The 23,310-nt window shown below is 34.1% G+C and overlaps 1 protein-coding gene across 1 annotated transcript; it reads right to left on the bottom strand.

The window, feature by feature from the left end:
• Nucleotides 1–2,772: 2,772 nt before the first annotated feature.
• LOC111640596 lies at nucleotides 2,773–21,742 on the bottom strand. Its single transcript, XM_023386620.1, is given in 33 exon segments — nucleotides 2,773–3,225; nucleotides 3,227–3,831; nucleotides 5,001–5,210; nucleotides 5,457–5,669; nucleotides 5,731–5,937; nucleotides 6,032–6,214; nucleotides 7,438–7,794; nucleotides 8,827–9,030; nucleotides 9,107–9,310; nucleotides 9,387–9,590; nucleotides 9,667–9,870; nucleotides 9,947–10,150; nucleotides 10,227–10,430; nucleotides 10,507–10,710; nucleotides 10,787–10,990; nucleotides 11,067–11,270; nucleotides 11,347–11,550; nucleotides 11,627–11,830; nucleotides 11,907–12,110; nucleotides 12,187–12,390; nucleotides 12,467–12,670; nucleotides 12,747–12,950; nucleotides 15,066–15,287; nucleotides 15,358–15,594; nucleotides 18,222–18,620; nucleotides 18,710–19,093; nucleotides 19,169–19,543; nucleotides 19,645–20,010; nucleotides 20,099–20,461; nucleotides 20,552–20,986; nucleotides 21,092–21,310; nucleotides 21,389–21,577; nucleotides 21,667–21,742. Coding segments are annotated over 33 exon segments (8,505 nt in total). The 5' UTR covers nucleotides 21,710–21,742; the 3' UTR covers nucleotides 2,773–2,787.
• Nucleotides 21,743–23,310: the final 1,568 nt, after the last annotated feature.

Below are 23,310 nucleotides of genomic sequence, written 5' to 3'. Positions count from 1 at the left end.
TTACGTTAATTTGTATGCTTCTAAAAATTAAAGTAAATCACGTTCTTCTTATAAAGGTACTGTACATTCAAATAACAATCGTCTACTTCGTGCTGTTTTTTGGGGGGCAGCTTTTCGCGATCATCTTGTCTTCTTTTGCATATTCTAATGGTCCCATTTATTTCGGAAAGAAGAAGTCTAAGATTTTGCTCATTTGCTATAAAAATTAGCAAAATCTTAATCAAATTCTCTCGAATTATACAAACAAACTTTAAAAAGCGAGGAAAATACTGGCAAAACTTAAAACATAAGCGATCCATTAAGTGAACAAAACGTGCCAGAGAATCGAACCCTTAAAATTAAATTTTAAATAAATATTTCAAAGTAAAAATAACAATGCAATTCAATGTGCTCATTCGCAAGTGGCCCTAATTTTTGACGGGCAGATTGCTTATCTCACGCATTGAATTATGAATTTTATTATTCATCAGTGTTTTTTATGATAATGAATATGAATAACAAATTAATCATTTATAACAATCAAAATAAAAGGCCGGATGGCCGAGTGGTCAAGGTGGCAGCCTCCTTCTCTGGGGGACCTGGGATTGAATCCGGACGGGTCAAGGAATCCCCAGGAATTTTTCGGCGGATGGTTCATTCGGATATGTTGGGCCCCAACACCCGGTCGCCCCATTGTGGGCTCTGCCATAAAAGGCCCTCCCAGCGACCAGAAGAGTAAAAAAAACAATCAAAATATTCTGAACTTGAACATTTTATTTTAAATTTTATATTTGAATTTTCGCTGCCCTATCAGAGTTCGACAATCAGACGTCAAAATACCATTTACAAAAACAATTTACATTACTTACCGCCAAACAAACTTACAAACTATTATTTCTTTTTTACTGTATATGGTACTTGAACTCCTAGTACAGTCCGTACTTAGGGTATCGAGGAAAGGAGGCACCACACAACGAGCTAGAGTATTTTACATAGAGTAGCTGTAATCTTAGATATAACGCTCTTGGTGGTAACGACGGATACTATCGACCGCCATTTTAATTAAATCAAAAAATTGAGGTCTGTACAACGTGTTGGGCAGGATTGTTACTTTATAATTACTTTATAATCTCTTTTTTCATCTAAATCTAGATTATTTTTATGCACTTAGATTTGAGATTTAGGCAATTACAAAAGGGATATAAATCTAGATTGTTTCATTATTAATTTAACTACTGTATTTTCTAGATTTTAAATAAAGGCAAGATCAGAGTTTAAATCGGTAAGTGTAGTACTTTACTTTTAATATACCAATATTTTTATATTATAAGTACGATCCGGGTCTTGAAGATCAGTTGTCACTTTTACTCTCAGCTATGTGATTGTTTATTTATAGTGTGCTTAGGTCAATCTGATCCATGTACTCAGTACGTTGATTTTTTTCTTAATTAATGTGTTTTCTTTTGCAGATTGTAAATAGTGTTCTGATGTTTTTATTATAATTATAGTTTTCGTGAAAATTTTGGTTTCAACTTATAAAATTACAATGAAAAACTACAGTTAGACCTTTTTCATGTATTAACCACATTGTTGGAGTTAAAATCTTTCCAAAAGGAACTAATAATTATAACAAATGAAAGAAGTGTTGCATTTGTCCATTAAAAATGGATAAAGAAAACATGCAGTAAGTACAAGAGACTGCTATGTACAAACTGCACCATTAAGATGTGTACAAATTATGCATGACATGCATCATTTTGGGTTAAAACTCTTCCTTTCCTTTGCATATCTTTACACAACGATTCATAATATTCTAGCTCGTTGCCTTTACACAGCACACAAATGGCATGCTTATGACTAAAAATAAAATGGCAGACGTGTATTTAATTTTTTTTAAACATGGCGTCACTACAGCTACTCTATGTAGAATATTCTAGTTCATTGTTACCACAGAAATTTTTCATTGCCTGATTTGCCATGGCTGGTTCAGTGCACTATTTGCAGCTGAATCAGTCAACAAAAGGAGGCTCCTATAATAAATGGAAGAATTAAAATATTTGCTTGTGTATAAGACTGAAGACTACTGAAAGGCCATGCTGGACATTGTTCACATTCTTTCACATCAGGTCTACACATAATATTGTTATATAAAAGACTTAACTTTTTAAAATTGCTTTCTTTAATAATGTAAAATCAAATTTGCAACAATTAATTTTATGTAATAAAATTATATCGAAATTATTCTAAGATAAACGAAAAAAAATTATTGTTACACCTATAATGTAACTAATTACATAGACAGCTGGATGGCCGAGCAGTCAGGGTGGAACCTACTACTGTGGGAACACGAGATCGAATCCGGACAGGTCAAAAATTCCCCAGGCATTTTTCAGAGGGGTGGTCCAACCTTGGAGTCCAGAGTAGAGAGAGTCAGATTAACTATTATGTCTCCCTCTACTCTGGATCCTGGTTCAGAAATATTCACGAGTGCCATATCCATGGGCCTTGTCTCCTGTCTTTAATAGGAGACAAAGGTCCAATGCTTTCGTTGTGGACCAAGTCAAATGTACGATAAAAGACATTTTTAATGCACACACGGATTTCTGAATAGTATTACTTGCATTTCTGAATTCATGATGAATTTTGAGTTACCTTATTGGAAGGCTTACCATTATTATCGTCACCATCATCAGAAAGAATACATTTACTAATAAATAAACGCATGAAATTTTATTTTACAATATTTCTACATATTGAAAAGTTTGTATGAATGAAATTTATCTAATAAATTTCAACAATATTTAAAAACTAACAATCGACATTTTTCCTAAGATCACACGTAAACTTTGACTTATTGAAGAACAATCCGGGAGGACAGAGTCGTTTCAATGGAGGAAAACCTTTATAACATTGGTAATAGGCGGCGCAGTTATTTTTATCTGGGATTCTGCAGTTACATTCACTTGGACAAATTGGTTTTTCTGTAGTGATTATAGGTTCTGCAGTTGTTATCTCTGTGATCAAAGTTGTAGTCTCATTACTGTTCCTTAAAGTTGTTGTTGGTTCAGTTTGTTTCTCAGTTGTTGTTGGTTCAGTTTCTTTTTCAGTTGTGGTTGGTTCAGTTTCTTTCTCGGTTGTTGTTGGTTCAGTTTCTTTTTCAGTTGTGGTTGGTTCAGTTTTTTTCTCGGTTGTCGTTGGTTCAGTTTCTTTTTCGGTTGTGGTTGGTTCAGTTTCTTTCTCGGTTGTGTTCAGTTTCTTTTTCGGTTGTGGTTGGTTCAGTTTCTTTCTCGGTTGTGGTTGGTTCAGTTTCTTTCTCGGTTGTGGTTGGTTCAGTTTCTTTCTCGGTTGTCGTTGGTTCAGTTTCTTTCTCGGTTGTCGTTAGTTCAGTTTCTTTTTCGGTTGTGGTTGGTTCAGTTTCTTTCTCGGTTGTCGTTGGTTCAGTTTCTTTCTCGGTTGTCGTTGGTTCAGTTTTTTTCTCGGTTGTCGTTGGTTCAGTTTCTTTTTCGGTTGTGGTTGGTTCAGTTTCTTTCTCGGTTGTCGTTGGTTCAGTTTCTTTCTCGGTTGTCGTTGGTTCAGTTTTTTTCTCGGTTGTCGTTGGTTCAGTTTCTTTCTCAGTTGTGGTTGGTTCTGTTTCTTTCTCAGTTGTTGTTGGTTCTGTTTCTTTCTCAGTTGTGGTTGGTTCAGTTTCTTTCTCAGTTGTTGTTGGTTCAGTTTCTTTTTCAGTTGTGGTTGGTTCTGTTTCTTTTTCAGTTGTGGTTGGTTCAGTTACCTTTTTAGTTGTAGTAAGTTCGGTTTCTTTCTCGGTTGTAGTGGATTCTGTCACTGTTTCGATTGTAGGTGGAACAGTTGTAACTGAAAACATATAATTATTGTGATTATAGAATTTATACTTTTAACTAATCATTTTAAATATATATATAACAGAAAGACCTAACTTATTATACATTTCCTTATACAGTTATTTAAGTTAAATACTTATTAAAGAAACTATATTCTAATGAAGACCAGTATAAATCTGTTATATTTTTATAAAAAGTAGCATCCCATTAGTCGTATGATCTTAAAACAAGTTTATTATCAAAATACATTTTCCCCTTTTCCACCCTGTGGGGCTGGCGAGGAACGAGGCTTGACATAACTGGATGAACCACCATCCGAAAAATTCCTGAACTTTTTCGACCCGTCCAAATTCGATTCCGGGTCCCCCCAGGATGGTAGGCTGCCACCTAGACAGCCCGGCCAACCAGGCTTATTATTACAATACTGGATACACTTAGTCAACATCACATTGAACTGGCATATTTTTAGCCATGTTTTCCTCTCTGAAACGCTCATAAAAATCTGTAAATTTCAAAGTGTATTTTACTTTTGATATGATAAATGATAAATGCACTTCTCAATGATAAAAAAAATTGACTTTAAGATTCGATAGATGTAATGTTAAACAGAGTTTGAACGATAATAATTGTACAAAGTTACATTGGCTGCAGATGTTGTTGCATAATGTGTTGCGTTAAACCGTAGCCTACAAGATAAAGACAGGCCAGGAAATAGAAAGGAATTCTGCCAGTTTGGTTTTAGTTCTTTGAAACGCCTGTAGGTTTGTTTTTTTAATTTCCTATTTCACAGAGAAAGTTGATAGAATCAGTCATGGGCAGACTTAGGAAGCTGTGCAGGGCTAAACTGCACCCCTTTCTGATGGTTTCCCCAGTAAAACCGAGTACTTTTTTAGACAGTAAAAATATTTGTATGGCACACATACACACACAGTTTGCTTTCTGCATCCCTCCAAAGATTTTTCGATCTTCTACTGACACCAGTCAGTTAAATACATCATTAATATTAATATTAAACATTTTCACTCGGGATTGAATCTAATAACATTTAAAGATATTATTAGATTCTAGTGAGATGCTGATTTGAATGTCATTTGAATATGATCCTTATACCCCACCATTCAGTTCTTTTGTGCCACAGTTTTTTGTTATAAACACAATCGTCGTATAATAACTAATATTTACCTTTACAATCGACATTAGTTGGGTGATCACAAGTCATCTTTTCCGGATTATAGTACAGTCCAACAGGACATTTTCTCAAACAAGCTTTGTTGTCAATGCAACTGTAAAACGAGTTGCAGTCATTAGGATTTGGAATACGGCATACGTCAGGTGGACAAGTTATGAAAGGATCTTCTTCACACGGAACTAAAGGTGGAACAACAGGCTTACCTAATAGAAAAAATATAATTAAAATTTCAGGTATTTGTTCAAGAAGTTCGGAGAAATTCAAGTTAAACTTGAACTTTGACATACCAAGGTATATTTTGTATGTTCCAAGAGAATACTAAGATATACCAAGGAATGTTCAATATTTACTTTAATATTTGTACATACTGTTTGTTGGTATTTCGCAGTTATTATTTATTAGACAGAATTACTGTATTTCAAAATAAGATAAAAGTAAATATTAATTACCACAATCGTCAACATTTTCCGGCCAATCGCAAACTTTCAGAATGGGGTTGAAAACTAATGACAATGGACATCGTTTCAGAGAAGGAATCCAGTGTGAACAATGGTAGAAACTACTACAGTCGTCTAGATTTGGGAAAAATCCAGATTCAGATGGACAAGTCCAATTTACAGGACGAATTGTTGGAGTTGGCGTCGGAGTAATTGTTGTAGTAACTACAATAAAATATTTTATCTGTAAACACCATATATTATGCAAATTATTAAATAACCATACCTTGGCAGTCCGTGTTTTCTAAGAAATCACATGTCATTTTTTCTTTATTATAATACAGACCGGGAGAGCAAAACTTTTTGCACGCCGTACCGTCTTCCAAACATTGATAAAATGAAGTGCAGTCTTTATAATTTGGCACCCTACATGCGCAGGGAGGACATTTGATTCCAGGAGTAACGTCACAGGTACGATTGTGAGTTCCAGGCTCTAAATGACATTAAATTATATGTTGTATTTTACAAATAAACTAGTAAAATAAATTATATATATTAGAAAATAATAATAATAATAATAATAAAACCTTTTTCGCAGTTGGTGTTCCATGGCCAGTCACAAACTTCGAGTTCGGGATTAAAATTTAGCGGATTCGGACAATTTTTACGATGTGCCTTTCCGTGATCACAGTGAATGAAAGACGAGCAATTGTTCGGATCAGGAAACAAACCCGTTGACTCATTACAAATTGGATCTTTTATTATTTCACCTACAATAATCATTTCCAATTAGAACTGTAATAATTCTATTGACACAAGATTTTTCATCATTATGTCAAAGAACATTTTTATAGGACAGAAAATTGCTTAGTGTTCATATTGATTCTAGCCAATTGTGGACAAATCAGAACAATTTAAATATTAAGATCAGACTCTAATGGATCCAATCGAAACAATACAGTGGCAATAGGATTGTAAATTCCCGGACGAAAAGAAATTTTTATTCTAAAAGGGAATTGTTATTGTACCGTACCGATTTTACAATTAACAATAATGTGCAGTGTAATTATTTTTATCAGTATAATTTTTATGTAATTGTTTTATTTTTAACGATCCCAATCGGGTCCCACTTTGCTAAGGTGTTCTATGTCTTATATCCATGGTGACTATGAATTCTATATTGCTCTCGAGGCAACATGAAATTCACTTTCTCAAAGCAATAAAGACTCATAATATTGGTTAGCTATCCCGGCATTTATTAATTTAGTGAATCTATAAAGAATTTTTATAAATTACATTCTCTGGCACCTGTTTACTTGCAAACAATTATAGTTCTTTGATATGTATCTAATGGAAATTCAATTCTTTTCAATTGCTTTTTAGAGCAATTTATAAATTCTACAATTTTTCCATGAAACTAAAACTTTATACAAGCATCCTTTCTTACCATATTCTGTACGAGCCAGATAGCCGAGGCAGAAAGGAACCAACTTGGTTCTCTGGAAAGACCTGCCTTCCAGAGAACCAAGTTATTTTTTGACGCTTGGACAACCGAGGCGTTTAATTAAAGCTTCAGTCTACCACTCTGGGGACCAAAATATCAAATCTAAGTGAACAACTATCCGGTAATTTTTAAGAATTGTTATGTCCCCACCATTCACCGCCGGGTGTTGCCATTATAGACCTGGCCGAATCCACAATAAATACGAAAATCAAAGGGTCTCTTAGTGATATAGAGCAAAAGTGCTAAAAAGGGGGGGGCTTAATTTAATTTTAAATTGAAGATATGCTGTATTAATGAAGTTATGTTAGAGTTTTTTCTTCATTATTTGGTTGATTTTATTGAAGCATCCCCATAGTCATAATAAGCGTGAAAAAATATCACACAGAACCCACAAGATTAATTAAAAAATATAAAAAATTAAAAAATTAATATAGAATATCAGCAGCTGAATTTAATTGAAAATTGATATTTTTATAGTAATAATCTTACCACATTTTCCTGTCGGCAATGAGCAAATTTCTTGGTCTGCATCGAATTCAAGATTAGCAGGACAGTCTTTAATATATGCAATTCCGTGAGAACAGTGTATAAATTTATGGCAATCGGAAGGAAGGGGAAACAGTCCGTTGGGTTCCAAACACACAGACGGATCAGCTATGTGAGGGCAATCCACTTCCGATTCGTTTCGACATTTTTCAATATTCTGATCAAAAAGATAACCACTTTTGCATTTCACTTTTATCGAAGTATTGTTTTCACAAATATAATATGAAGAGCAATCGTTCGGATCCACGATCAAACAAGACGTACAGGTACACGGAGCGGGTGGAAAATTAGTTGGGCAAACTGCAAATAAAATGTTGTATGAAAAATAACGTAATGAATACATTTTATAATGTAAATTAATTCTGTAGGTAGATAAGAAAGCAAATGACACTAGCTTATCGAACTACTAGCTACTTAAACGAATGGTATATAGTGGCTTGATGGACATTTCTGAAGGCTTGCATCATGGAACTGGATGTATTTAAATGCTGGCAACATAAATGGAGAATATTTAATAGTAACTTTCAAATATCAATATAAATGAACAAAGAAAAACGTTTTCAAACCCATTCAATAATAATCGGGTTAATTTGTTAGAAATAAACTAGACTGTTTTAGTTCAAAATTTACCCTCATAAATTGCAGTAAGAAAGATTAAAAAATAAATAAATAGGTTTTTGGTAATGAGAAGAGATTGATTTTATTTATATAACTAGAAAAAGTTGACAAAATTATTATGAAATTGTGTCTAAATAAAACTTTCATTTCAAGTCAATATATAAGACTAAAATTTATAATATTTAAGTTTTCTCGAATTTTAATTTATGTAAAATAATTATAAAAAATATTAACATTTTTCAATAAATTAAGTTTCAGATAACAAATACCTTTAGCAATAATTTTGTTACATCCCGTACAGAGTTTATATAAATTTTAAATTGCTAATACTGTTACAAAAGTCTATAAATGTTTAACATAACTTGTGTACTGTTTTAAATATTACCTTCTATTTTTACTTCTTGAAAACAATTTTCAAAAAATAAAAAAATTCAGGCAGAACAAAAATTTTTCAAATAATATTTTGAAATAAAACGAATATGACAGATTTATATACCATGGCCAAACTATATACATTGTGCTAATCTAATCTAGAAGTTCTCAATGCACGCACGTTCTAACAGACCTATTGCTCATTAACCACTACTGTAAGTCCAGCCATATATTTCTGTAACCAATCAGTGTGTTGTGAAGACTAAGCATGTTCTTTCAAATATTCCACCACAGTAATAAACGAACATCATACGTAAAAAATAAATATTTTAGAAACCTTACCTAATGATTTATCACAAGAAGCATCACAAGGCCATTCACATCGCTTTGTAACAGCGTTAAAATGCAGTTCAAGCGGACACGGTTGAATATACTCATATCCATTAACACATTGAAAAAAACTGCCGCAATCGTTCTCGTTGGGATATAAGCCATCGGGTAAATCGCATACCGGCAGAGGCGTTGTCGTCGTCGTTGTTGTACAGACTACAAAACCACGTTACAATTGTTAAATATGCATCTATGCTAGAATATATTTACTGACAGAACTGTCGTTACTCACCGATGGTTGGATCACACTGTGCTTCGCAAGGATATTTACATTCCTTCAGTTTTTCGCTAAAGTGTAGTCCTTCGGCACATTTATGCTCGTATTTGAAACCGTTTTGGCATTGTATGAAACTGCCGCAATCGTTCTCGTTGGGATATAAGCCATCGGGTAAATCGCATACCGGCAGAGGCGTTGTCGTCGTCGTTGTTGTACAGACTACAAAACCACGTTACAATTGTTAAATATGCATCTATGCTAGAATATATTTACTGACAGAACTGTCGTTACTCACCGATGGTTGGATCACACTGTGCTTCGCAAGGATATTTACATTCCTTCAGTTTTTCGCTAAAGTGTAGTCCTTCGGCACATTTATGCTCGTATTTGAAACCGTTTTGGCATTGTATGAAACTGCCGCAATCGTTCTCGTTGGGATATAAGCCATCGGGTAAATCGCATACCGGCAGAGGCGTTGTCGTCGTCGTTGTTGTACAGACTACAAAACCACGTTACAATTGTTAAATATGCATCTATGCTAGAATATATTTACTGACAGAACTGTCGTTACTCACCGATGGTTGGATCACACTGTGCTTCGCAAGGATATTTACATTCCTTCAGTTTTTCGCTAAAGTGTAGTCCTTCGGCACATTTATGCTCGTATTTGAAACCGTTTTGGCATTGTATGAAACTGCCGCAATCGTTCTCGTTGGGATATAAGCCATCGGGTAAATCGCATACCGGCAGAGGCGTTGTCGTCGTCGTTGTTGTACAGACTACAAAACCACGTTACAATTGTTAAATATGCATCTATGCTAGAATATATTTACTGACAGAACTGTCGTTACTCACCGATGGTTGGATCACACTGTGCTTCGCAAGGATATTTACATTCCTTCAGTTTTTCGCTAAAGTGTAGTCCTTCGGCACATTTATGCTCGTATTTGAAACCGTTTTGGCATTGTATGAAACTGCCGCAATCGTTCTCGTTGGGATATAAGCCATCGGGTAAATCGCATACCGGCAGAGGCGTTGTCGTCGTCGTTGTTGTACAGACTACAAAACCACGTTACAATTGTTAAATATGCATCTATGCTAGAATATATTTACTGACAGAACTGTCGTTACTCACCGATGGTTGGATCACACTGTGCTTCGCAAGGATATTTACATTCCTTCAGTTTTTCGCTAAAGTGTAGTCCTTCGGCACATTTATGCTCGTATTTGAAACCGTTTTGGCATTGTATGAAACTGCCGCAATCGTTCTCGTTGGGATATAAGCCATCGGGTAAATCGCATACCGGCAGAGGCGTTGTCGTCGTCGTTGTTGTACAGACTACAAAACCACGTTACAATTGTTAAATATGCATCTATGCTAGAATATATTTACTGACAGAACTGTCGTTACTCACCGATGGTTGGATCACACTGTGCTTCGCAAGGATATTTACATTCCTTCAGTTTTTCGCTAAAGTGTAGTCCTTCGGCACATTTATGCTCGTATTTGAAACCGTTTTGGCATTGTATGAAACTGCCGCAATCGTTCTCGTTGGGATATAAGCCATCGGGTAAATCGCATACCGGCAGAGGCGTTGTCGTCGTCGTTGTTGTACAGACTACAAAACCACGTTACAATTGTTAAATATGCATCTATGCTAGAATATATTTACTGACAGAACTGTCGTTACTCACCGATGGTTGGATCACACTGTGCTTCGCAAGGATATTTACATTCCTTCAGTTTTTCGCTAAAGTGTAGTCCTTCGGCACATTTATGCTCGTATTTGAAACCGTTTTGGCATTGTATGAAACTGCCGCAATCGTTCTCGTTGGGATATAAGCCATCGGGTAAATCGCATACCGGCAGAGGCGTTGTCGTCGTCGTTGTTGTACAGACTACAAAACCACGTTACAATTGTTAAATATGCATCTATGCTAGAATATATTTACTGACAGAACTGTCGTTACTCACCGATGGTTGGATCACACTGTGCTTCGCAAGGATATTTACATTCCTTCAGTTTTTCGCTAAAGTGTAGTCCTTCGGCACATTTATGCTCGTATTTGAAACCGTTTTGGCATTGTATGAAACTGCCGCAATCGTTCTCGTTGGGATATAAGCCATCGGGTAAATCGCATACCGGCAGAGGCGTTGTCGTCGTCGTTGTTGTACAGACTACAAAACCACGTTACAATTGTTAAATATGCATCTATGCTAGAATATATTTACTGACAGAACTGTCGTTACTCACCGATGGTTGGATCACACTGTGCTTCGCAAGGATATTTACATTCCTTCAGTTTTTCGCTAAAGTGTAGTCCTTCGGCACATTTATGCTCGTATTTGAAACCGTTTTGGCATTGTATGAAACTGCCGCAATCGTTCTCGTTGGGATATAAGCCATCGGGTAAATCGCATACCGGCAGAGGCGTTGTCGTCGTCGTTGTTGTACAGACTACAAAACCACGTTACAATTGTTAAATATGCATCTATGCTAGAATATATTTACTGACAGAACTGTCGTTACTCACCGATGGTTGGATCACACTGTGCTTCGCAAGGATATTTACATTCCTTCAGTTTTTCGCTAAAGTGTAGTCCTTCGGCACATTTATGCTCGTATTTGAAACCGTTTTGGCATTGTATGAAACTGCCGCAATCGTTCTCGTTGGGATATAAGCCATCGGGTAAATCGCATACCGGCAGAGGCGTTGTCGTCGTCGTTGTTGTACAGACTACAAAACCACGTTACAATTGTTAAATATGCATCTATGCTAGAATATATTTACTGACAGAACTGTCGTTACTCACCGATGGTTGGATCACACTGTGCTTCGCAAGGATATTTACATTCCTTCAGTTTTTCGCTAAAGTGTAGTCCTTCGGCACATTTATGCTCGTATTTGAAACCGTTTTGGCATTGTATGAAACTGCCGCAATCGTTCTCGTTGGGATATAAGCCATCGGGTAAATCGCATACCGGCAGAGGCGTTGTCGTCGTCGTTGTTGTACAGACTACAAAACCACGTTACAATTGTTAAATATGCATCTATGCTAGAATATATTTACTGACAGAACTGTCGTTACTCACCGATGGTTGGATCACACTGTGCTTCGCAAGGATATTTACATTCCTTCAGTTTTTCGCTAAAGTGTAGTCCTTCGGCACATTTATGCTCGTATTTGAAACCGTTTTGGCATTGTATGAAACTGCCGCAATCGTTCTCGTTGGGATATAAGCCATCGGGTAAATCGCATACCGGCAGAGGCGTTGTCGTCGTCGTTGTTGTACAGACTACAAAACCACGTTACAATTGTTAAATATGCATCTATGCTAGAATATATTTACTGACAGAACTGTCGTTACTCACCGATGGTTGGATCACACTGTGCTTCGCAAGGATATTTACATTCCTTCAGTTTTTCGCTAAAGTGTAGTCCTTCGGCACATTTATGCTCGTATTTGAAACCGTTTTGGCATTGTATGAAACTGCCGCAATCGTTTTCGTTGGGATATAAGCCATCGGGTAAATCGCATACCGGCAGAGGCGTTGTCGTCGTCGTTGTTGTACAGACTACAAAACCAGATTACAATTGTTAAATATGCATCTATGCTAGAATATATTTATTGACAGAACTGTCGTTACTCACCGATGGTTGGATCACATTCTGCTTCGCATGGAGTCACACAGTATTTGAGTTTTGCACTGAAATGTTTTCCGTCTGGGCATTTGTACTCATATTTGTGACCATTTACAGCTTGTATGAAACTTTCGCAGTTATTTTCAATGGGATATAGTCCATCCGGCAGATCGCAGGCAGTAACTGTTGTAGATGTTGTTGTTGTATCGCAAACTGTTTAAGATTAATTGTGTTTATACTTATTTATGAAAGTTTTATGAATTTATTGGTTACTGTAGTATGGTATATTTCTTATAATTAGAAAATTGAATCGCTATAATTAATTTGTTCAACTAGTTTTAACTGGGTTATAATTCTTATACAGAAACTTTGATTTAATTGAATTGATTTGATTTAATTCAATCAATTTAAACACGATTAAATTGATTGAAATTATTAAATTAAGCGGTTGTCGTGTTTTGTCGCTTTCAGCCACGCAAGCAACTAAACCTTAGCAGCTACGAGTTTCACACGCAGATCAGTGGTCACATACTTAACAAATTCATCAATGAAATTCAAGCACTGAAATGACTGAAAAATGGACCAAATTTTTTACATCATTCGTCTGTACGGTCTACTTTTAATAAAATGAATTCTTCGGGCATTCTTGATTATTAATCGATTCTATAATTCTTTTCCAATTCGTATGTATTTTAGTTAAGATGAAGTAAATATGAAGTACTGTACATAAATCAGCACACCTCCTCTGAAGTATCTTATAAAGTATCTAACTTTCGCAAAAGTGTACAGAAATGTGCGCGTGTTACATATTATACAACCGGAGAATAAGGGGTCATTTAAATATGATGCCACCGGGGCGAATCCTGACCAAAATTCCAACAGAACATATTCTTATTTAGTATAATGCTTCTACACTAATAGAAGTGCAGCTAGAACTTGATGCGTTGCGTGATTACTGATCACAATATTTCTGCATAATAATTTTCATTGAAAAATTATTACAAATAAAAAAATTTTTGAGTATCTTTAGGTCATCAGCATTTTACTAACACGACTCACCCGTTACAATCGCCACAAGTTTTATATATATCCATCTGTCCTAGTGTACACGTCATATTTCAATGATTGTAATCTGTTACGACCACGTTTCCCTAGAAATTCTGCATTCTTATGATATAAATATTACACTTTATTTGAATTTAAGCTGTCCATAAAATGATGTTAAATTTAAGTAAATGGAAATGGAAAACAAACATGGAATTCTTCTTAATTTTCTCTGTTTATTATTGCAATTGCAAGTTTAAACTAGGCTCTGTTAATTGACATTTCCGTTGTAATATTAAAGGTTGTTTCATTGTATTACGGAAAATGACCCAGATCATTACGCTATATATGAGTGCATATATAAGTGTGCACTCATATATGATGATATAACAGCGAAATGTAATTAAATATGGTAGGACTGGACTCGTCAATGAGCTAATAAGGTACCTCTAACTATACAGGTATACGCATCCGCCATTTTGTGCTACATTCTGGCAATGAATTTTATGAACAATACACATGTTGCCGTGCACGTTTATAAATTTTCCAAAGTCCATGACATTAATAATTTAAAATGTCAGGTTTAGTGCAACAAAATACATTCATTCCGATCGAAAAAAACAAACAATCTTTCATTTTCCGATGAGAAAACAAAGATTACAACACTGAATGTATATTTATGGAACTGCATTAAGCAATATAATTTCATACAACATCAACTTGTATCTTTATATTTGTTATGTTAATTCTTAAGCTAAGTAACTGATGTTCAAAATACTATCATTAGTTTGATGTTAATTTAACTTTATATGAGATCAAATTTACTTTTTCTAAAAAACAATTTATCTTTTCTGAAATAGAACCTACTTTATCCAAAATTGAAATTGAAAAGATTTACAGTATATAGAGGTGTATGGTAGCGTTACTTTACTGACGTGACGTACTCAGTACACCACAACAGGTAAGTACTGCAAGTCACACACAGTTAACGCTTTCCGCATCCATAAATATGTAAACCAGCCTTTACGAAACATTAGTGCCTTACTAAAGTGCTTTATTACGTTTTATTTATTTCTTCTCATTCTCCCATCTTGAAATTGCAAATAGCCCAACCGTATTTTAATTCAAGAATAAAGAATTTTTTAGTTTCAGTTTACGTGCTCTAAATTTTGTAAACTATCACTGACCAAATGATTTCCTACTAACCAGTTAAATATAAAGTATAATATATATTTTAGCTGTAACTATTAAAAAGTTATGCAATCAAAAATTTTTATTACTCACCGATATTTAAATCACATTGAGCATCACATGGATGAACACAGCTTTTGTTTGCTGCACTGAAATGTAATCCTTCTGGACAATAGTGAACGAACTTGAAACCGTTAGCACACTGAATGAAACTCGCGCAATCCTCTTCGTTTGGATACACGCCATCGGGAAGCTCGCATACTTGCTGTGTTGTGGTTGAGCCCGTGGCAGTGGGTGGCATAGTGGGCGTGGGAGCTATAAACCATAATAGCTTTAAATTACTGCAAACATTTATAAATCTATCTACAGAACTTTCGGTACTTACTGATACTGGGATCACACTCAGCTTCGACCGGAGTCGTGCACGTTAATGACTTTGCACTGAAATGCATTCCTTTTGGACAATAGTGCACGAACTTGAAACCGTTAGCACACTGAATGAAACTCGCGCAATCCTCTTCGTTTGGATATACTCCATCGGGGAGCTCGCATACTTGCTGTGTTGTGGTTGAACCCGTGGTAGTGGGCGGCATAGTGGGCGTTGTAGCATTTATTGTACAATCTGAGAAATGAAAATATTTATTATCTATCATTAGTTAAAAAATAATCTATTCTCAATAAAATGGATATATCCCAATTTTGATAAATTTTGTTTCAAATATTTGTTAGTTACTGTAATTAGAATTTACATGTAATTAGTTACGAAAGGTAAATCAATGAATATAAATGGTATTGCGTGTATATGTTAACAATATTTAACTGATTAATATGATTATTATTTGAGGAAAATATAAACATGTTATTTAATTATATAGTGATTGATAGAGTTTGAAATTACATTATTTTGTTTGTAAGGTTTTGAATTGTGTGAAGAACATTGCGTAGTGTAATTTTGTTTGATTTTTTTACTTGTTTCGTATATTTAATTCCTGGCTGTTATATACACAGGCCATTTATTACAGGGGAAAGGTTTTTCTGTATATATGGATATTTGTGTGTGTGAGGGGGTACGATTTTGTTTAATCATTTTGAAGCTTAATAACACCTGTTTCTCGTTGAAAATGTTTGAAATTTTGCGGGAATGTTAATAGAAGCATTGATGGCATTAAATGCAAACTTATTTGAATTCCAAAACTGTATTCATGATTGACTGTTATAATGTCGAATTTAGAATCAAAATTAATAAATATTTTTAAGTTGAATGAGATTAGGGTTGCCCTAAGTTTAAAGTTTCAAATCGAGATATTATGAATGAAGTAGCATTGTGGTAAAATTTGACAGATAGCCAGCATTAAATAAGCAGTAGCTACTGTGGAAAATAAGCGAATAATTTTAATTAGACTAATTTATTAAATTCGCAATTATTGAACATTTTTTTCAGTATTTGTTGAACCGATTGCACATTAACTAACATATTTCAATGAAATTTTTGTTACAAAACCTGGCTTTTCCCATTGTGGACATTCCAAATCCATTGTGAACATGAATAAAAATAAAGACCTTCTTAGTACTCAATGCGGTAAGAGTAAAAATATATAAATTAATTAAAGAAAATAATAGCTAGACTATGGCCAGACGAAACCATAAATCCATTGTCGATGATTGTACGACACCATTGATAATTTTGAAACCATCACACAGAGCCAACAGACAACGGCTCGTGTGTTACAGATTAGAGAGTCACTAAAAACCGATACTTTTTTGTTTTTTCATGCATATTGCCAAACTGAAGAATAATTAGGACCATTTTACATGATCATATCAATCGGTGTATCAATAATGAATAAAGTTATCGAACTAACATTACCCAAATGTAAACATATGTTTTGAAAATATAATTTTTTGAACAGTTATACAATGATAGAATTGAAAGGAATTAGATTAGCACAACTCTATTGTTAACAGGATACGTCTGATGTACTGGGGCAAGCCACTACTAATTTGAGGTGGAGAATATATATTTTAAATTAACAAATTATTAAAAATATAATTAAAAATTGTAGCCCGGCATTGTGACGATGTCACAATAAATAATTATCAACTTCGATTTATTCTGGAACTTGCGGATATTGCTTCAAGTTGAAGATCAAGTTGAGTCTATAATATTCACTCTATTAGAATTTTTATTATTAAAATATAAAAGGAATTATCTATATAATAAATGAAGAAAATGATAAGAGGATATCTTATGGCAGTTTTTTTTATGCGTTTACTTAGCTTATCAACTGTCTGAGACAGACACTACAATTATTATTTATATAAACCCGCGTTATAATTCTAAAATTGTATCGATAATATTTGTTTAAAGTTGAGCAAATATTGAAAAGTGTAGTTGCTTTCGCAAGTTATCATGCTAATACAGGTATTAACAACAAGAAATGACAGTAGATATAGCTAAAGAAATGTAGACAATATACTATTGCATTTCGATTTTACTGACGTCGACATAAAAGAAGTAAAGGCCAAACTCTGTTTCCAAGGCATTCGTCAGAGTTTAAATACAGTATTGGAGAATTGTTAGTGAGCGGAACGTTCGCTAGACAGCGCGTCGGTAGCTACTAGTGTTTACGTCCTTGTTTGTGTGTATGGTGTTTGTTTCCTTCGTATTTATCACTGTCTCTCTTATCATATCTCGTATAACCTTTTTTTTGTAGTTGACAAAGCTTTGTTTTGTTTTGTTAGAATAATTGGATCATTCCTTCACCTTATTAGTCCGTTATACCAAGGTCTGATAATATTTACACAAAGAAATCAATAGGGACAAGCTACCAGTATAGGATGTTTCTATTTTCTAGAAAATAAATAAAGTTGATTATTCGAGAGTGATTAATTGATAAACACGACCGGCCATATTTACACCATTACCGGCGGGCTTCAACAACATGAATGAGGGATAGGAACAATGCCCAACCCATACTATTCATGGTAAATAATGAGGTTCTCAATCATATCAGTGAAAATTGCATTAATTAATGGCAGCTACCCTCTATCAATAACAATATATCTTAATTTTCAATACTACACCTTAGGTTTTTCATAATACAGAAAGTAACAGATAGATAGATAACCAGCACAACTCTAATATAATAAATTTGAATTTCCAAAACGTACAGCGAAAAATATAGCCCACCTCGTATAATCTTAGAATAATAATTTTTGTACAGTATAAAACATGAAATGAATTCTTACCTAAACTCAGATTACACTTCGCTTCACACGGCTTTATACACGCTTTAAGTGCGGCACTAAAATGAAAATCGTTTGGACAAACGTAAACGTTCTTTAATCCATTTATGCATTCGATAAAGGACCCACAGTCTTCTTTGTTAGGATATAGACCATTGGGTAGATCACATTCCGGGATAAATTTTTGCGTGGTGGTTGTGGTGATAGAACAATTTACATTTTCCGGATAATCACAGTTTTCAATGACTTTATTAAAATGTAATCCCTCTCCACATTCATGGTGATAAAGTTTTTCGTCCAAGCATAAGAAATACTTTTGACAGTCATTGGGATCTGGGGTAAAGCAACAATCGCAATTGCATTCACCGATTGGTACGTCAGGTGTTTCGTCTGGTTCCTTGCCTAAAGTTATAACCAATAAACGTATAATATGACTAAGATTTATTTTACTTTTGAAATTTCATAATATTAAAAAAAAAATGCTCTCTTACCGCATCCGGCATTATCGGGCCAATCGCAAACTTTTAATTTTGGATTATAATGTAATCCTGCCGGACAGTCTTTCACGTAAGGCATCCAGTTCGAACAGTGAACGAATTTATTACAATTTTTGTGTGGAAATAATCCATTATGTTTCGGACAATTGCCTTCTGGTCTTTCTCCGCAATCGACATTTTCTGCAAGATCGCATTTTTCTGTACTGATGTTAAAGTACAAACCGGATTGGCATGTCTTGTGTTGAGCATTTCCTTTCGTACAATAAATGTACGAAGCGCAATCTTTCGGATCCGGCAATAAACACCCTTCGCAGATATCGCAAGGTATATCTGAAGTTGTATCGTCTGAAGTCGTATCATCATCATCGGGAATCCATTCTGGAGATTTGTAAAAATTTATATATTAAATTATTTTCATGAATTCCTTAATACTTTCGAGAAAATTCTTCTTACCTTCGCATCCGGCACTTTTCGGCCAATCACAAATTTTTCTCTTTGGATTAAAATGGAGTCCGGCAGAACATTGTTTAACATGCGGGTACCAATTAGAGCAATGAATGAATAAACTGCAATCGGTGGGATGTGGCTGCAAGGAATTACTATCCAAACATTGGTCAGATTTATTTGAAGATGGACATATTACACTTTCGGCCAGATCGCACGTCAGTGTTAATGGATTAAAAAGAAGGCCGGTAGAACATTTAAACTTTTTTCCTATATAATTAATGCAAACAGTGTAAGAAGTACAGTCGTTTTTATCTGCAATCGTGCAATACTCGCAATCACATTTTACAGTCTGATTACTCGAGGGAGGATGTTCAGTCTTATCTGAAATTCAAAAAAACAAAAAATTGTATTATATTAATTATTTATATAATCATTTAAAACTTAGCTCATATCTTATATGATACAACTGAAAATGTACTTACTGCAACCAGCAGACCAGGGCCAATCGCAAACTTTTAAACTAGGATTGAAATGTAAAATTCCAGAGCACGTTTTATTATGTGGAATACCGTTTACACAGTGTATAAATGAATTGCAGTTTTCTGGATGAGGATAAAGACCATCGGAAGGACAAATCGGTTCACTTGTTCCGCATTTTACGTTTTGACTGTAATCACAATCTTGAATATCTGGATTAAATAGAAGTCCATCCGGGCAGCTTTCGCGAGTAGATTTATAATTAATACATTTTATATAAGAAGAACAATCATTTTTGTCTTGAATTAAACAAAATTCGCAATCGCAGTCTCCATCTTGAGGTGTTTTATCCGGAATAATTGGACGTTTATCTGTAAGAATATCTTTTCGTATAAGCAATTTCATTTGAACTAATTAAAAATTTACAAATTTATGTATATTATATACATTGTTACGTACTGCATGTTCCAGGCCATCCGCATCTTTGCTTTTCGGAATCGAATTGAAGGCCTACGGGACATTTTTTAATTGTTGGATGCCAATTTATGCATTCAATATAATAGCTGCAAGATTCGACGTGAGGGAATCTTCCGTTCGGATACGGGCAGTGAGAATCTTTAGAACAATTTACTCTTTCTTTAAAATCACAATTTTCGATCATTGGATTGAAATGTAATCCTTTTCCGCAATGCATTTTGTACTTTGTGAAATTTAAACATAAATAATAAGCCGTACAATCGTTTGGAACAGGATAAAAACAGCAGTCGCAGTCACAAGTTCCATTTACTTTCGGAGGTGGTTTCGGCTTCGGTACTACATCACCTGTACGAACAGAAACATTTTACAAACATAAGGAAAAAAAACATTTCAATACCACAATATAATAACTATTTTAGTAAAAATTATACTTACCACAGCCTGCATCTTTTGGCCAGTCACATATTAACAAAGATGGATTAAAATGTAAATTCTCTGGACACCATTTGTGATGAGGAATACCGTGAGAACAATGGTAGAATCTGTTACAATCGTTTGTATCGGGAAACAATCCAGAAGATTCTGGACATATGAATTTATTTGGATACGATATTGTTGTACTTGGTGTTTCTTCAGTTACTAATTTTTGTGTCGTAGAATTTATTTCGTCAGTGTTTTTAGGAATTGTATTTTCATTCGTATTTTCTGAAGAAATTGTTCCTACACTAGAAACAGTACTTTCTTCTACTTCGAAATCTGTACTTTCCGTTGTTATTATATTTGTAATGGGTTTTACTTCTGGAGTATCTTTTTTAGTGATGTTTTCGGGTCTCCATTCAGTAGACAGGGAAGTTTCTTTAGTTGTTATATCTGCAGAAATAAATATAACATAATATTACATTTAAAAATTATAAAAAATATATATTTTTTTTCTAGCCTAGAATTTATTTTCAAACGAAATATTACAAAACTCACCGCATCTGACGTTTTCTTTAAAATCGCAAAGCAAAGTATTAGGATTTAGTAAGAGACCTTCAGAACAAATTTCTTTATATGGATTCCCATAATTACACCTGTAATATGTTACACAGTTTTCTCCGGGATATATACAACAGGCGCAATTCTTATCCGGACACACAAAGTCATCGGTGGGTGTAGCAAACTCGTATACCGGAGACCTCGCATAATTGACAACTATGAACATTACACACATTGTCATAAATCCAGACAGTTAAAAGTCGAATTTTAAGATACAAGAGAAAAGTAACATACCTGTGGAACAAATCGCATTAGAAGGCCAATCACAATTAAAAGTCAGAGAATTAAATAGAAGTCCCGCAGAACACCAACGATGTTTTGCTAATCCATTGGTACACATAAAAAGAGCTCGACAATCTTCGGGATTTGCAAAAGTCCCATTTTTTTCAGGACAAACGAACTGAATGGAAAATGTTATTTTATCTGAAATGAAATAAAAATTAAAAAAAAATACACAATTGTACAGTACGGTTAGATTAAAAAAATCACGTTGGAGGTATCACCGTACTCACCAAAGATGGCCACAAAAAATAAAAAAATAAATAAAATGTTCATTTTAAATTATGAAAGTGTGCAGACTAATATTTTTCAACCTTTATATACTGTATACGTGATTACGTTATAAAATAAATCCCTTATCATCTTAAGCAAATGCATAAAATTATGACATCATTTGTATCATTGGTAAATTAAACAGATTTAAATAAAGTACTTATTCCGGTTTGTTTATCTATCGATAGTGGGAATTACGTTGTATTGTATGTGCAGTGACAGACTATCAATTTCTCGATTTGTTAACTCTTATTTTAATCTTGCTCTTCGAGATACACCCAAATTCCATATTCTGTGACAATAATTATGAATTATTTTCGTGTATAATTGCAATTCGAACTATTGTTAAGAGCTTTAAACACGAGAAAATAAATTTACTATAACTACAAATATAAATAAAATTACGGTATATAATACAATAGAGCTTAATTCACACTACAGTTATTTCTGCATATAACTAAATGTACTGTACTGTAATATCATAATAACATATCTACGTGTGCCAACATACATCTAGTTATAGTGTATATTTAAATTGATACAGATTATACAATGTATAATACAGTTATGTGTATTTGATGCTCGATATTCACAGTACAAGTCGTCCCCCCTATAACACTGTTGATAATTCCGTTTTATATGAATTCCATGTTGTACGAGTCACTTAGATTTTACAAATACGTGTGCCGGGATGTAAACGGCTCATGTATTTGTAAAATCTAAGTGACTCGTACAACATGGAATTCATATAAAACGGAATTATCAACAGTGTTATAGGGGGGTCGACTGTACAATTATGTATTTAATACAGTATGTACTAAAACACTAAAAGTTTTAGTACATACTGTATTAAATACAATTAAAAATTGTAGTCCGGTGTTGAGGCGATGTCACAATAAGTAAATTAGTATTTTTTGTAATTATATCATTCCTTATCATTTCAACAAACCAAATGGAAATTACAACTTTTACAAAGTAAAATATAAAATGTAGTTATAGTGGAGGTATCTTTATCTACCGCCAAAGATCGGTTTGATTGACATAACCTTGCTGTAGATATTGTCCGTCTTCTCTATTTGCATTGTTATCTTTTATGGATTTTCTAGATAGGGCAAGTGGAAACGAAATCATTAAGGATGTAACAACACAGGATTATGTATATTTTAATAAGTTAATCCGAGCAGCTTTATCGACCAGATAAATTCGAGGAATGATTACGATTCGTTACGTATTTGGGTTATTAGGATGTATCGATATAAAATAATTTCGTTTTGGCATTATTCGTTGTTAACCGGAATATTGCTTTGTGCTCTGAAATAACGATGAAAGATAGCGATTCGAATTAAATTCGCTAAAATTAACCTATAATTTCTAAGTTCCTGTTCCCTATAGGAATTCCTTTCTATTCTAGATTAAATAAATATAGATAGGTTTAATCTATATAAATTATATATTATAAAAATTTAAGTTCCTATTTAAAATGTGTTGTTGTAGATAAGTAGAAATTTTGATTCCGTATAAAAAATGGTGTTAATATATTTTATACGGAACTTTTCCGGTTATTATATATAACTGGGGGAAAGTATTAAAAATAACCCCCAAGG

Source organism: Centruroides sculpturatus, unplaced genomic scaffold (genome assembly GCF_000671375.1).
Source record: "Centruroides sculpturatus isolate CEXI.00-Female unplaced genomic scaffold, Cexi_2.0 scaffold1365, whole genome shotgun sequence".
NCBI classification, from domain to species: Eukaryota; Metazoa; Arthropoda; class Arachnida; order Scorpiones; family Buthidae; genus Centruroides; species Centruroides sculpturatus.
This window is presented reverse-complemented; position numbering and strand designations above follow the sequence as displayed.